This window comes from Enhydra lutris, unplaced genomic scaffold (assembly GCF_002288905.1).
Source record: "Enhydra lutris kenyoni isolate GAN:26980312 unplaced genomic scaffold, ASM228890v2 scaffoldscaffold37, whole genome shotgun sequence".
Taxonomy (NCBI): Eukaryota; Metazoa; Chordata; class Mammalia; order Carnivora; family Mustelidae; genus Enhydra; species Enhydra lutris.
The window spans coordinates 1884000-1898068 of NW_019154121.1; the positions used below are offsets into that span (position 1 = coordinate 1884000).

At 34.2% G+C, this 14069-nt stretch overlaps 1 protein-coding gene across 1 annotated transcript in view; it reads right to left on the reverse strand.

Moving 5' to 3' along the window:
* Positions 1-8279, reverse strand: part of LOC111154359 (contactin 5) — a 560291-nt gene extending 552012 nt beyond the window's left edge. The window contains exons 1-2 of the mRNA XM_022513913.1: positions 8264-8279; positions 7508-7729 (exon numbers count right to left, since the gene is read on the reverse strand). Of these exons, the coding sequence (XP_022369621.1) occupies positions 7508-7729; positions 8264-8279 (238 nt within the window). The remainder of the gene's footprint in view (positions 1-7507; positions 7730-8263) is intronic.
* Between the last annotated feature and the right edge of the window lie 5790 nt (positions 8280-14069).

Sequence of the window (14069 nt, forward strand, 5' to 3'; positions counted from 1 at the left end):
GCTCAGCAGGGAGCCTGCTTCTCCCTCTGCCTCTGCCTGCCATTCTGTCTGCCTGTGCTTGCTCTCTCTCCCTCTCTCTCTCTCTGACAAATAAATAAATAAAATCTTAAAAAAAAATAAGGAATACTGTTATGCTGAAAATAAAAATAATAATAATAATAGAATTTAAAAAAACAGCTACTTTAAGAAAACAAAAGTGAAAAAAAAAGTTTAAATTTCATTGGAATGATATCCTAGAGCCATATACTTCTAGAATCAGAATAAATTTCCATTCATTTCAAGCATTCTTTCTAAAAATCTCTGGGATATTTATCTGTCTTAGCTTGATCACTTCCAGTAACGCATGAAGTCTTTCCAACTGCTGTTTTATTGCTGGAATTATCTCAAAATAAAATTCATATTGAAATAAAAGGTAATTTTGTGTCCTAGATGAGGACAGCTTTTTACTGAATTCTGCTCTAGAATATATATACTTTGGTCAAGATTTTCCTATGCTTGAATTGATTAGCAGATAATAACTTCCTTAGTTTACAGAAATTTCCATTAAAATTAGAATATGAAGGTTCCATTAAGAATACCTATGTTCTGTTGATACAAAAGTATGGAGACATTATGTCTCTCTAGATTCTAAACTTGTCCTTTAGATTGAAATCCTCTTTTAAACAATTGATTCTTTTTCTCAATGATTAGGTCCAATGCCAGACCCCAAACCCCTCTACATGCTAGTTAGCTCTAATTTATGGCCTTGTCTAGTTTATTCATGTAATATGAACTAAGTGTATCAGTAATATAATCTAGAAGAAATATCAGCCTATCGGGTCAAGTGCAATTACAAAAAAATGTACTTTAAATGATCACTAATGTATTTCATATGATGATTTCCAGAAGTTTTGAATTGTTTTACCAGAAATTACATTTTATGATGAAATTCACAGTTACAATGTGAGAAAAACTTTCCACACATAGGAGCATCGGAAATGAATTCTTAAAGCAAATATCCAAACCTTCCTTTAATCTTAAATTTCTTTTCAACTTAAAATTGTTTTTTTATAAAAGTTAAACAAGTATAAACTTTCATTACAAACTTTCCAAGATTTCTAAGAACTGGAGTTCATTATTTATTAAAAAGCACTATGATGAATGTTTCATGGGTAAGTGGCATTATGCTGTGTACATAATATAAATTGAGAGTCTAATAGATTTTTTTTGTCATTTTCTAATGTAGCTATAAAAGAAAGATCAGATGATTCAGATATGCTATCACTTACAAGAATGGTCAAAATGTACCAACCCCATATAACCTTCAGAAGATGCCAAACTACTAGGCCACCATATCAACAGAGGAAGGACATTGCTTTTTCTACCCTATCATTTGTAATCCAGAATACAATGTTTAAGTAAACAAAATTCAAGCAAATAGTCTATCATGATATATAAATTCATTTTTAATTTCCTCACCTGCCTCTTTATTCAACAGTATTTGTGAAATTTCTAGTAAGCTGGCACTGTTCTTACTGATGAGAGTGGATAAAGAAGAGTGTATGAGATGGTTTTTGCTCAAATGACATATAGTTAAATTGGAGAGAATAGCATAATAGTGTAAAACAATAACAACAGCTCTAAAAATTAACAATATAATAAAGAATAAGGTCATAAAGTTTCAATGAATGGTCATAAAATTCTAAGGTTTTATTAGGATATATTTTTCTATTTTTTAAACTGAGAAACTGGAGTGATCTGATTTTATACAGGAGTATACCATCCCACTGAAATACCTTCTCCCCTTCCAGAGGGAATTCTTATTCTTATAAAAGATCATTTAAATTTTGTATCTGATCCTCCAAAATAATTTAACAGCAAAGATTGTTTTGAAGAAACAACAGAAAATTGTCAACACAGAGATTACTTTGAGTTATGATGCCATTGCCCATGTGCCAAGTCAAATCTGGAAATAAGCCATGTCAACAATGAAATTCAGCCTAAGGTACTGAACATATGAGGCAACAAAGTTGGCAAATTGCAGGAAATCTTCACATGTCAGAAGCTAGTGGTAGAAACTCTAAAGGGTAGGTAGACTTAGAGTGTTATGTAAATTACAGGTTGTTTATATCATTGAAGAAATGTAAACATATGCTCAATCTTAGTAGAAAATAATTCATTTCAGTTGCTTGTAAGAATCACAATTTTTCCACCTGATGTAGCATTTGTAGTCTCTGAATCTCAGGAGTGGACTTCCCTAGTAAGTCTAAAGTTTCGTGTCAGCATTACTCCTAATCTAGATTGCTCCTCTGTTCAAGAAAGATAAAATATTTTAAACTAACCATCTAATCACAAATAGAAGGATGAAATGCTCTCTACACTTATGTTTACTCCTTCTAAACCACAACAACAACACAGAGAAATGAAGTCAAGGACTAATTTATTAGCTGTTCATTTATAAAGGGAAAACGGATGTCATGTTAACAGTAGTTAATAATCCTTGTCCATATCACATTTCAAAAAACTGTGCATATTCTGTAGGTGTTTGAGGGACTAACCCATAAGAGTTTTTAATATTCCTATATTATCACAAAAATTTCCAGTTTAAACCTTAGTCAACTTTTTAATCAATTAAATGACACTCATATTCAAACAACTACTTTATTAACAACTCAGTTTCTTTTAAAACTAGATAATGTCTTTTGTTGGGTGGAATATTTGCACATGAAATTTGAAGTGGTGATAATCATTACCTAAAATAATAATATCAAATTGAAAGCAAAATAGTTCTGAGGACTCCACTTGACTCCAAAGAACAACATTCTCCCTTCCAGGTACTACTCCCATTTCTCTTTTTTGCTTCATGAATTTAGCGCAAAATTTTTTATTCATTAACTGTCTCCACTTCCTCACCTGAATCAAGTGTTAGTGTCAATTATACACTTCTTGAAGTCTTTTTTGTTTGCCTTCTCTTGCTCTGGCTTGCTCCTGCTGTTGGAAGTTGGCTACCATGTTGTGAGCTATTCTGTGGAGAGTATCACTGAGAAAGGCTTTTGGCCAACAGTCCATGAATTATTAAAGCACTCAGTCCAACAATTACCAGGAACTGAATCCTACCAACAACATATAAGTGTGCTAACAAGTGATCTATATCATTTGAATGTTGGGATGAGACTACAGTCCTGCTTTGTGAGAGACACAGGACCCATTTAAGCCACATTTGGGTTCTGACTCACAGAAACTGTGAGATAATAAACATATAACCTTGGTTCATTTTCTTGATGTCCTCACCATACTTCTACATTTTCTACAGAGGATTCTTCTCACAATATCATAATTTTAAGATTGTCTTCCTCAGATTCATCTCATCTCAAGAGGTTGGTATTCTACTCTAGGCAGCTAATCCGTATAGTCCATTGAACTTTGTTTATTCAGATCCTGATTATGCATTCTTTGGAATGGAAGTTAGATGGAAGACAGAGTTTTTCATGACCTAATGTTGGCATTATTTTTGCCATAATCTATTCTCCAGAAGCAGATTACTGGCTTTGGCCCACAGTTGAAGAGAAATGATTACACTATAAACACCAGGAGGAGAGAATCATTGTGAACCACTTTAGATTTTACTGAGTACAAGCTTCATCATATTAGCTTCAGATTTTTTATTTTAATAACTAAAATATCACATAGTTGAGGTCATCTACCTTCCCTATCCTGATGCCATTTCTTTGCTCTCATTTTCCTTTTGTCCTAACAGATAAGCATTATAGTCAACTTGATACCTCACATTCATGTTTTTAAAATTGTACCACGTATCCATATGCATAAATAGTATATATTATTTTGATTTTTAATCTTTTTACATATATGGTATATTATAAGTAGTAGTCTAACACTCCTTGTTCACTAAAAATTAACTTTTGAGGTATATTAATTTTGTTTCTTAAATATATAGTTTATTCACTTTAACCATTTTAACTTTTCAAAACATGAAAAATTACAACTTATGTATCCATTTCCCTTCTGATAACTGAGTTGTCTCTAATTTTTTGCTATTAAACATATAATGCAATAAACATGGTTTTATATTTATTTGTTTTCCAGGTTTTATATACAAGAGTAGAATTGCTTTCCCAAATTTCTCTGCAAATTAGATTTTTACAATTTTCAGAAAAATCTTAACTCCATTTTGGAGTACTTCTGAGCAGGAATGGGAAGGCTTTCTATTCAGGTTTTGTTAGTTTTCTCATTTTTCACAAGAGTATGTCAACCCCAACTTTATTCTCTATTAAGGCAGGAGGGAATTACCTGAAAAAAGCCATATGTCAGGGTCTTGAAAGAACAAATTCAAAGTCACATCTAGCCAAGAACTATCAAATTCTAGGGTGAGGAAATAATAGCTACGGAGGATTACTTTGGAAATACTCAAAACTCCCATTCTTTCTGATACTCTAAATATGGATTAAACTAGAGCAGTGAAAGACTTAAATTATATTGAACTGGTCCCCAGCCTGGAGACTTGCTACTCAAAGAAAGCATGGTTCAACAACCAGGAGCATCAACATAACCTGGAAGGTTTTTATAAATGCAGATTATCTGGCCTTACTCCGGGTCTATTGAATTTACCAAAAACAAGAGTATCCTGTAGTTCTAACCACTCAATACATTCTATTTTGTTGCAGTCCCATAAAATAATTATTCCTAAAGAACACAAATCCCAACACATCTCTGCCTAATGACTGTGACATTGAAGTTAATATAATAAGAATTTTAAAAAGATTTTATTTATGTATTTATTTACTCACTTACTTACTTATTTACTTACTTATTTACTTACTTTTTTAAGTGCTCTCTACGTCCAATATGGGGCTCAAACTCAAGACCACAAGATCAAGAGTCACATGCTCTTCTGACTGAGCCAGCCAGGCACCCCAAAGCTTTATTTTTTTAAGAGCAGTTTTAGATCTACAACACAACTTAGAGGAAAGTAGAGATTTCTCATAAACACTTCATTCCCACACATACATATCTTCTCCTATTAGCAACATCAATTGCCAGAATGGTACTATTTCTTTTTAACTAAAGATAAACATAATGTGACACATCATGATCACTCAAAATCCATTATATTCATTAGGTTCCACTCTTGGTGCTGTACATTTTGTGGGTTTAAACAAATGTTTAATGACTTATATCCATCATTGTGATGCTCCAAGTATTTTAATGGCCCTAAAAATCCTCTGTGCTCTGCCTATTCATCTCTTCCTCAACCCCCATCATTGGTACTAATCTTTTTACTGTCTCCATCATTTTTTTTTCCAGAATGTTGAATAGTTGGAATCATACAATATGTGTCTTTTCAGATTGACTTCTTTCACTTGCTAATATACATTTAACGTTCCTCCACATCTTTTCAGAGCTTAATCATTTATTTCTTTGTAGTGCTGAATAGTATCCCACTTTCTGGATGTATCACAGTTTATTTATCCATTCACCTCCTGAAGGACATCTTGATTATGTCCAAATTTGGCAATTATGAATAATGCTGCTGTAAACATCCATGTGCAGGTTTTTATATACACATAAATTTTCAAATATTTTAGATAAATATCAAGAAGTGCAATTGTTGGATCATATTGGTAAGAGTATGTTTGGTTTTGTAAGAAACCATCAAACTGTCTTTCAAAGTGGCTATAAAATTTTATATTCCTACCAGAAATCAATAAGTGTTCTCCAGAGAACTCCAAAGTGTTCTTTGGTATTTTCAGTGTTCTGGATTTTAGCTATTCTAATAGGTATGTACTGGCATCTCATTTTAATGTTCATTTCCTGATGACAAATGATGCAGTCCCTCTTTTCATAAGATTATTTAACATCTGTGTGTCTTCCTTGGTATCTTAAGGTCTTGGGTTATTTTTAAAATTTGTTTGTTGTCTTATGTTGGATTTTAAGAGTTCTTTATATATTTTGAATAGTCCTTTATCAGATGTATCTTTTGCAAATATTTTCTCCCAGTCTGTGGCTTATCTTCTAATTCTCTTGATATTGTCTTTCACAGAACACATTATGGGAATTTTAAAATTATACTATTTCAAAAAAAATAAAACATTTTTAAGGAGCTAATATTATGCTTAAATAAAAGTTACATGTCAACTCTATAAGATGATGTTCATGTGGCAAAAACTGGCATAATCATGAGACATGAGTTTGCTTGTGTTTGGCACAGCAACCTACTATTACACTTCAAGGACATTTCCAAATAGTTTAGTTCTTGCAAAATGTTTCTTTGGATGCTTAGTCCTTCATCAGTCATAACGGAAATATAGCCCAGTGTATTGGACTTAAAATCAGTAGATATAGGAATAAAAATTACCTGCTTATTAACAGTGTGAACTTTTAAAAGATGCTTATCTACTTCTGAGTTTCCATTTACATAGAAGACAGTAAGAATATCCACTTCACATATTTGTTGAGAGAATTATTTAGATAAGCTATACAAAAGAGCCTGGAACAGCCCCTAGTAATAATCATTTGTTAGTGTTTTTCTCTGACTGTTAACTAAGCTTGTATTATTTTGTTAATGTACTCAAAAACAACAGTTAGAGAACATCTAGAAAATGTTATTCAAACCTTAATGTTAATAGCTATTCAGTAGTCCTTAATATAATTACTGTTTTAGTTTTGGAAATTTACATTATTTATTTTCCACTCAAAATAATGTTAAATGTACACTTTCTCAAGGACCCAGCAGCCAGTCCTTTGAAATGCAATTATCAAGATAAAAAGGCTCACTATCTCCCAGTCTCTATAAGGAGGATAAGAGACTAACTTTAATAAACACCAGTTAATAAACTCACATGGCTAAAGGAGAGCAGAATATGCCACCTAAAGGTATACCACTTTGGTATGCTGATAATTTTAAAATAAAGTTACTTAAGAAACAGCTGATACAAGAAGGACACTCCAACCCTCCTTCTTCCTCACCGAAGGCAGGAACTAATCTTCCTTGTAAAAAGCACCGTCTCTGCACCAGGAGAGTAGAAGGCATCCTTACACCAGAAATAGGGAATTTAGGGCCAAGAAAATTGACTGAACAAATCTTTTTACTTCTTCACTAATTATTACCTCAAGCCCAAACTCATTCATCTTGCTAATTCTTCACAAATGCATTGCTTCTTTGTCTAAAAGGTATAAATGCTGCTTGCTTTGGCCACTTCCTATATGTATGAGATTAAATTTATTTTCTTTTGTTAATCTGTATTATGCCAATTTAATTATTAGACCAGCCAAAAAATCTAGAAGCAAAGAAAGGAAAAGTTTTTCCACTGTTACATATCCTAATCACATTGACCAACCTGTCCCTCCGTGTCCTCCACTTTTCCAGATCTTAAAATCTCTGCCACTTTCTGTTTTGAGAGAGTTGTTTTAAACTCTCACCCCTGTTGACCCCAATTACAATAGTCCTGAAAAAAAAAAATGTTCATTGCATGTTTAACTTCAACAGATGCAGTTTTCCTTTAACACTTACCATCTTGTTTGAAGGCATCTGAGGGATGATAAAGATTGATGGGGGAATAATAATGTTGAGCTGTTCCTCGCCAACTTGGTGAAGAAACATTCAGTGTTCCTAATAAAGGATTACTGTATCGCAGTCTGGTCTTTGAACCAAAGAGGGATGAAGATGAACTCTTTTTAATTCTTAACAAAGCAGCATATGAAGTAGGGAAATTAGGAAGCGCTCCAGAATATTCTGTAAAAGAAAAACAATAATGAAAAATGAATTCTGATGAGTATTTTTTTTTCCTGTGAAAATTATTTTTTTTTTAAGATATTGTTAACAACTTCCCTTGGAACTGCAACCAAATGCAAACTACAGAGATAGCGGCAAAATAATATAAAATATTACTTATATGATTTAAAAATATTTTTTTTGGAAATTCTGCTAGTCTCAATGTTGGGTCTGCAAGAGAGAAAGAAAGAAAGAAAATAATCATGAAAGAAGAAAGAGAAGAAAAAGAAAGGAAAGAAACAGAAAGGAGGAAGGAAGAAGGGAATAAGGGGAAAAAGTAAGAAAGACATCCAAAAATTCAAGTTTTTATTTCCTTTGCCAGGAATATTTGGGAATTAACTTTTTTTGTTTGCCTTCTTATTAAAATATCCATTCACATAAATTTGATCAGTTCCTTATTTATTATTATAAAATGGGAAAAAGGAAAAAAAATACCCACATTCTCAGTTACATCCTTTAAATATAGATTGAATCTTCATGAGTAAAATTTATCACTTAGTAGGAAATGCATCTAACGCAGAATGTATTTTGACTAGACTGTAAGTTATTCCCATGTTCTTGAAAAACAGTCAAATTCACAGTGGAAATAAACAATTTTGGACAAAAGTTGTTTTGTAGATTTTGTTATATAATTTATTAACAATATTAATTATTAAGTGGGGACACTGTTATGAAATTCCTATATTAATTGATTATTGAGAAATGTCTTGACCAAAATTTGTTTTAATTCCCAAGGTTTTTCATTAAAAAAGATATATATATATAGAACCTGAAGGATAATATATTAACTCTTTTATGTCCCCAGGAGACAGTCAGGTTAGTGTGTAGAGCAAATGTTTAGAAATAGAAAACAATGAATTTTGGAACACTGAAAAAATTAAATTAAATTTAAAAAATGCAAACTAATTATTATGAAATCTAAAGAACAATTAGGAATTGAAATTTTTTTCAATTTTTTAATTACTATTTATTTATTTGACAGAGATCACAAGTAGGCAGGCAGGCAGAGAGAGAGAACAGGAAACAGGCTCCCTGCTGAGCTTGATCCCAGGGCCCTAGGATCATGACCTGAGCTGAAGGCAGAGGCTTTAACCCACTGAGCCACCCAGGTGCCCTCAATGTTAATTCTCAATTGAATTTTACAATTTCTTAATGTTGGAAATATTAAAAGAATTTTTGTTGTGAGTATCTGACATTTGAATTTAATGGATGTTAATTTGACAAAAAATAATTTACCTTTGCGAGTAAACTTTCTCATAATGAAAATTATTTAGAATCTTTGTTTTGTCGCAGAGTTATTTTATTTTTTTTTAAAGATTTTACTTATTTATTTGACAGACAGAGATCACAAGTAGGCAGAGAGGCAGGCAGAGAGACAGAGGTGGAGGCAGGCTCCCTGCGGAGCAGAGAGCCCGATGTAGGGCTCCATCCCAGGACCCCGGGATCTGAGCCGAAGGCAGAGGCCTAACCCACTGAGCCACCCAGGCGCCCCCAGAGTTATTTTTGAATGTAAGAAGCATTTCAGTGATTTGAAAATAACACTTTCGTAGGTGTTAAACATTGAATTAAGTATAAAATTTTCTGTTTTGTGAAACTATAAATATGATTTCTCTGAAACTTGAAAAAGTATGTTTTTAGATGTTCATTTTAGATATTTTGCACATTTAAATTAGTAAGATATGTGTAATCCAACTTTATCAGGAACTGTTAAAAGATTCATGTCCTTTAGTCCTTGTGTTCAACTACAAGCATGGTGAAAGTGGATCAATTTTAAATGAAAATAGCTAACCTCTCCTGGGCAAACTATATAAGAATAGATTATGGGTATACATTAAATCACCCTTAAAACCTGGAATTAGGGGCGCCTGGGTGGCTCAGTGGGTTAAGCCTCTGCCTTCGGCTCCGGTCATGATCTCAGGGTCCTGGGATCGAGTCCCGCATCGGGCTCCCTGCTCAGCAGAGAACCTGCTTCCTCCTCTATCTCTCTCTCTGCCTGCCTCTCTGCCTACTTGTGATCTCTCTCTGTGAAATAAATAAATAAAATCTTTAAAAAAAACCAAAAACCCGGAATTAAATGAAAGTTTTGGCACCTAGAGGTATAAGAATCGAAAAGAGAATGAGTTTTCCTTCAAGATAGTATGTAGTTTTGGTCTCTGAAATTATTCATTTCTTAGTGTAGTCTGTTTCTCTGTGTTTTAGCTGCCTACCTTGCTTATATATAAAAAGAAAAAGAAAAAAAAAGAATCATACCATGCTAGTGTTAAACATTAAAATGGAGTATGAGAATGTGGTTTATAGTCTTTAAAATTAGAGAAGGATAATCAGTAGAAAACTAGAAGGGGGCATAATAAGGCTCAAAAAAGCCAGTACTATCATCGAGTTTGTGAATCATATGTGTATATATAATAATTATATATGTTATTTGCTAATATATATTAACAAAATGTATACTATCTATGTGCTACAGTAATTGGCTTATAGCACTCTGTATAGATAGACATGAGCCAAATGATGATGTGGCTGTGTGCTCCACACCAGGGCTTCATTTGTAATGTAATCAGTTGCATCTGTTGCAGTGGAGATTCCTTTTTCATCAATTAAAGTGAATCCAAAGCTGTTACTAGAAATCTGATAATTTATTCATTCATTCATGTATTCAGCAAACATGTCATGAGAACTCAGTAGGGACTAAATGCTAGGGATACAAAGGTGAACAAGATATTGCACCAGGCATGAGGGAGCTTGTGATACAGTGACAAAGGCAACTATACAGAACTTTAATCCAATGTGACCAAAAAAAAAAGTAAAATCAAGGAATTATGGGCTCCCTCTGATGGGTGGCAAAATTTCTCATCTAGTCTAGGGCCATCAGAAAATGCTTTCCAGATGAGTTCTATCTAATCTAAATCCTGAAAGACCATTAGTGATTAGTTCAGCAAAGTTCTGGGTAGGGAAAAAAGCCTAGTAAGGGAAGAAAATATATGAATACCTGGAAAGGAAAGGATGCAGGGTGTTCTTGGTAGATTAAAATAGTCAGGAGCTCAGAGGGTGAGGGAGAGAGGTGAGAGAAGTAAGACTGGATAGGTAAGCTGGGACTAATGTTGAAATTGCCTATTATGCCTTCTAAAATAGTAGGACTCTGAAAGGAAAGCAACATAAATTTTAGAAAGATCTCTCTGGTTGCAGTGTCATTTGGAACAAGACAAAAGAAAAAAAAAGGCATATCAAGAGCCTAAAGCTGTGATAAAGGCAAAGATTAGTCAGGAATGAAGAGATGGATGGGAATGAAACAATAAAGATTACTGATTGATTAAATTGGAGGCAAGGAAGGGAAAATAAGAATTTGGGAATACTCTGTGCTACTAGAAGATGGATAAAGGTGAAGCAAAAAGCATGTACTTCAGGTGAAAGCTCATGAATTCAGTTTGGGGGAAGTGGAGAGCTTGAAGTACTCCTAAAGCATTAATTTTGATTAGAAAATTTTGTAAACATAAGGGAGTCACAGGCTAATGAGAGATTATTAAATCATAACCAAATAGATAGTTATTAAACTATGAGATAGATGAGCTTGCCAAGGAAAAAAACATAAAATGAGGAATAGCGTGTTGAAAATGGAACCCTGATTTAAGAAAATAGTAGAAGCATTTAAGAGAATAGTATATAAGAGAATAGTAGAAGCAGTGGAACCTGTAAAGAGGAAAAGCAAGAACGTGTGAAGTTACTAAAAAGAGTGGAAGAGTCAATGTTGATGAGAGAGCAGGTGACAGTGTTGAAGACCTGTATGGAAAGTCTGGCCCTGAAGAGAAGGGGTGTCCCACGGCAGCAAAGCTGCCTTACTGCTCCACATAAAATGCCTCAGTGAATGTGAAAGTGAAAGGAGGTGAAGGGGCTTCTCAAGCTCTGGAATAGAGTCTGGAACACACACAGTACCAATTCCATTGCATTAAACATGTAGACTCTGGCCTTAGACTGTGACATCTAATGGTCTCTTGGTCTGAGTGTAAGTAATTTTCAATTCAGTGAGGTTTTCCTTTTTTGGGGGCATTTCCAACTCTTCTACCTGGTGCCCTCCCAGCTATCCAGGCTCCTTTTCTGACATCTCTAATTTCTTCACTCTTTACTCCAAGTTCTGGGGACCCTCAGCTCTGAAAAATAGATACATTACTGTAAATAAATGGGAAAGTGAGATTTCCATCCCAAGACTTTGTTTAACTCCCAATTTTGGGAGACTGAATTGATTTAACACGTATGTCAGTTAAAGGTAAAAAATACTACATCACCTTCTTAAGTTTAAATTCAGATATTTGCATTTCTGTCCATCTCATCTTATTGTTCACCTCTTTCTAGGATCTCAACCTCTTCAAGATATATAAGCTACTGATCTTAATACCCTTTCACTGCCCTGCAGTCGTCTCATTACCTCAGTCACCTCCCTGTCCAGTTTAAAGTTTGTGGTTCATTACTTTAGTTACTTCCTTCAATGTACCTTCACTCATACTGACCCTTATCTTCTCTTGTTTTCACAGACTAAACTCCCTGTCTACTCTAAATCCAACCATCAACATGCTGTGCTCCCAAGTGCAGCTGGAAAAGAACAGAAAATCATGCCTAAGGTTACATTTCATCATATTAACTATGAGTGAGATTTTCAAGTTTCTAAGCAATGTTACTACATTTCCCTTAACCATTTAATATCCCTGAATGGAATAATTTACATCTTATCTTTTGTCCTCCACCTCCACACTTCCTTGGGTTTCCTGATTATGGTGTCCCTATTTAATTGAGAAAATAGAAGATGGCAGAGGAGTGGGGGACTCCATTTCAACTGGTCCCTTGAATTTAGATGGAAATCTACCAAGCCATTCTGAACACCCATGAAATCAGCCTGAGATATAAGAATATATGTCTGGCTCTTTACAGGGGCAAAGGACCTGTGGTCCTGCAGGTGCATCTTGCCTGGACTGTAGTTGATATCTTCCATTCTGTACATCCCCTCAACCACCCCTCAACAGAATGACCTGGAGGAAGAACTCCTAACAAACAAAAGAACCAGAGACAGTGACCTCTCCCACAGACCTAATGGATATCGATATAAGCAAGATGTCAGAAATAGACTTCAGGATAGCAATTATGGAGACAATAGCTAGGCTTGAGAAAACACTTAAGAAAAGACACAAAGAGATAGAAAAACATTCCACGCATGGAACAGAAAACATTCCATTCATGGATTAGAAGAATAAATATTGTTAAAGTGTCTATCTGGCCCAGAACAATCTACACTTTCAATGCTACCCTTATTAAAATACCATTGGCATTTTTCAAAGAGCTAGAACAAACAATCCTAAAAATTTGTATGGAAACAGAAAAGTCCCCAAATTGCCAAGGGAATGATGAAAAAGGAAAACAGCTGGGGGCATCATGTTGCCTCAAGCTATATTACAAAGCAGTGATCACCAAGACAGCATGATATTGGCACAAAAACAGCCACATAAATCAATGGAACAGAATACAGACTCCAGAAATGAACCTTCAACTCTATGGCCAACTAATCTTTGACAAATCAGGAAAAAATACCCAATGGAAAAAAGACAGTTTTTTTCAATAAATGGTGCTGGGAAAATTGGACAGCTACATATAGAAGAATGAAACTGGACCATTCCCTTATACCCTACACAAAGATAAATTCAAAATGGATGAAAGACCTGAATGTGCGATAGGAATCCATCAAAACCCTGGAGGAGAACATAGTCATCATCTTTGACATCAGGCATCATTTTTGACATCAGCCATAGTAACTTCTTTCAAGACACATCTCCAAAGGCAATTGAACACTACATCAAAAAACTAATGTACTATACAGTGGTTAACTGAACATAGTAAATAAATAAACATATATATGAGAAAACAGAAATAATCATGAGTAGATCTCTCACATGCACCCCCACCTGTATGTACATTCATATATTCTACCTTGCTTTCACTGCATAGCTGTGAATGAATTATTTATGTCTCTATTAAAAATGAAATCCTCCACATGGGTGCATTGAATCTCATTCCATCCCATCTTGACTGCTTGAGGACATCTTTCTAGAAAACTCCCTCTATTTCTCCTTCAGAAACAATTTTTATCTCCCTATTAGATTATTCCCATAACCATACAAGAAGTGATATAAACTTTTAAAAAAGCTATCTAAATTTATCAGCCCTCCCACTGATTTTCTTTTATAGCAAGACTTCTTGAAAAGAGCTGTCAGTGGTCACTGTGTTCAGTTCTTCTCCTGCCATTCGGTCTTGAGCTTAC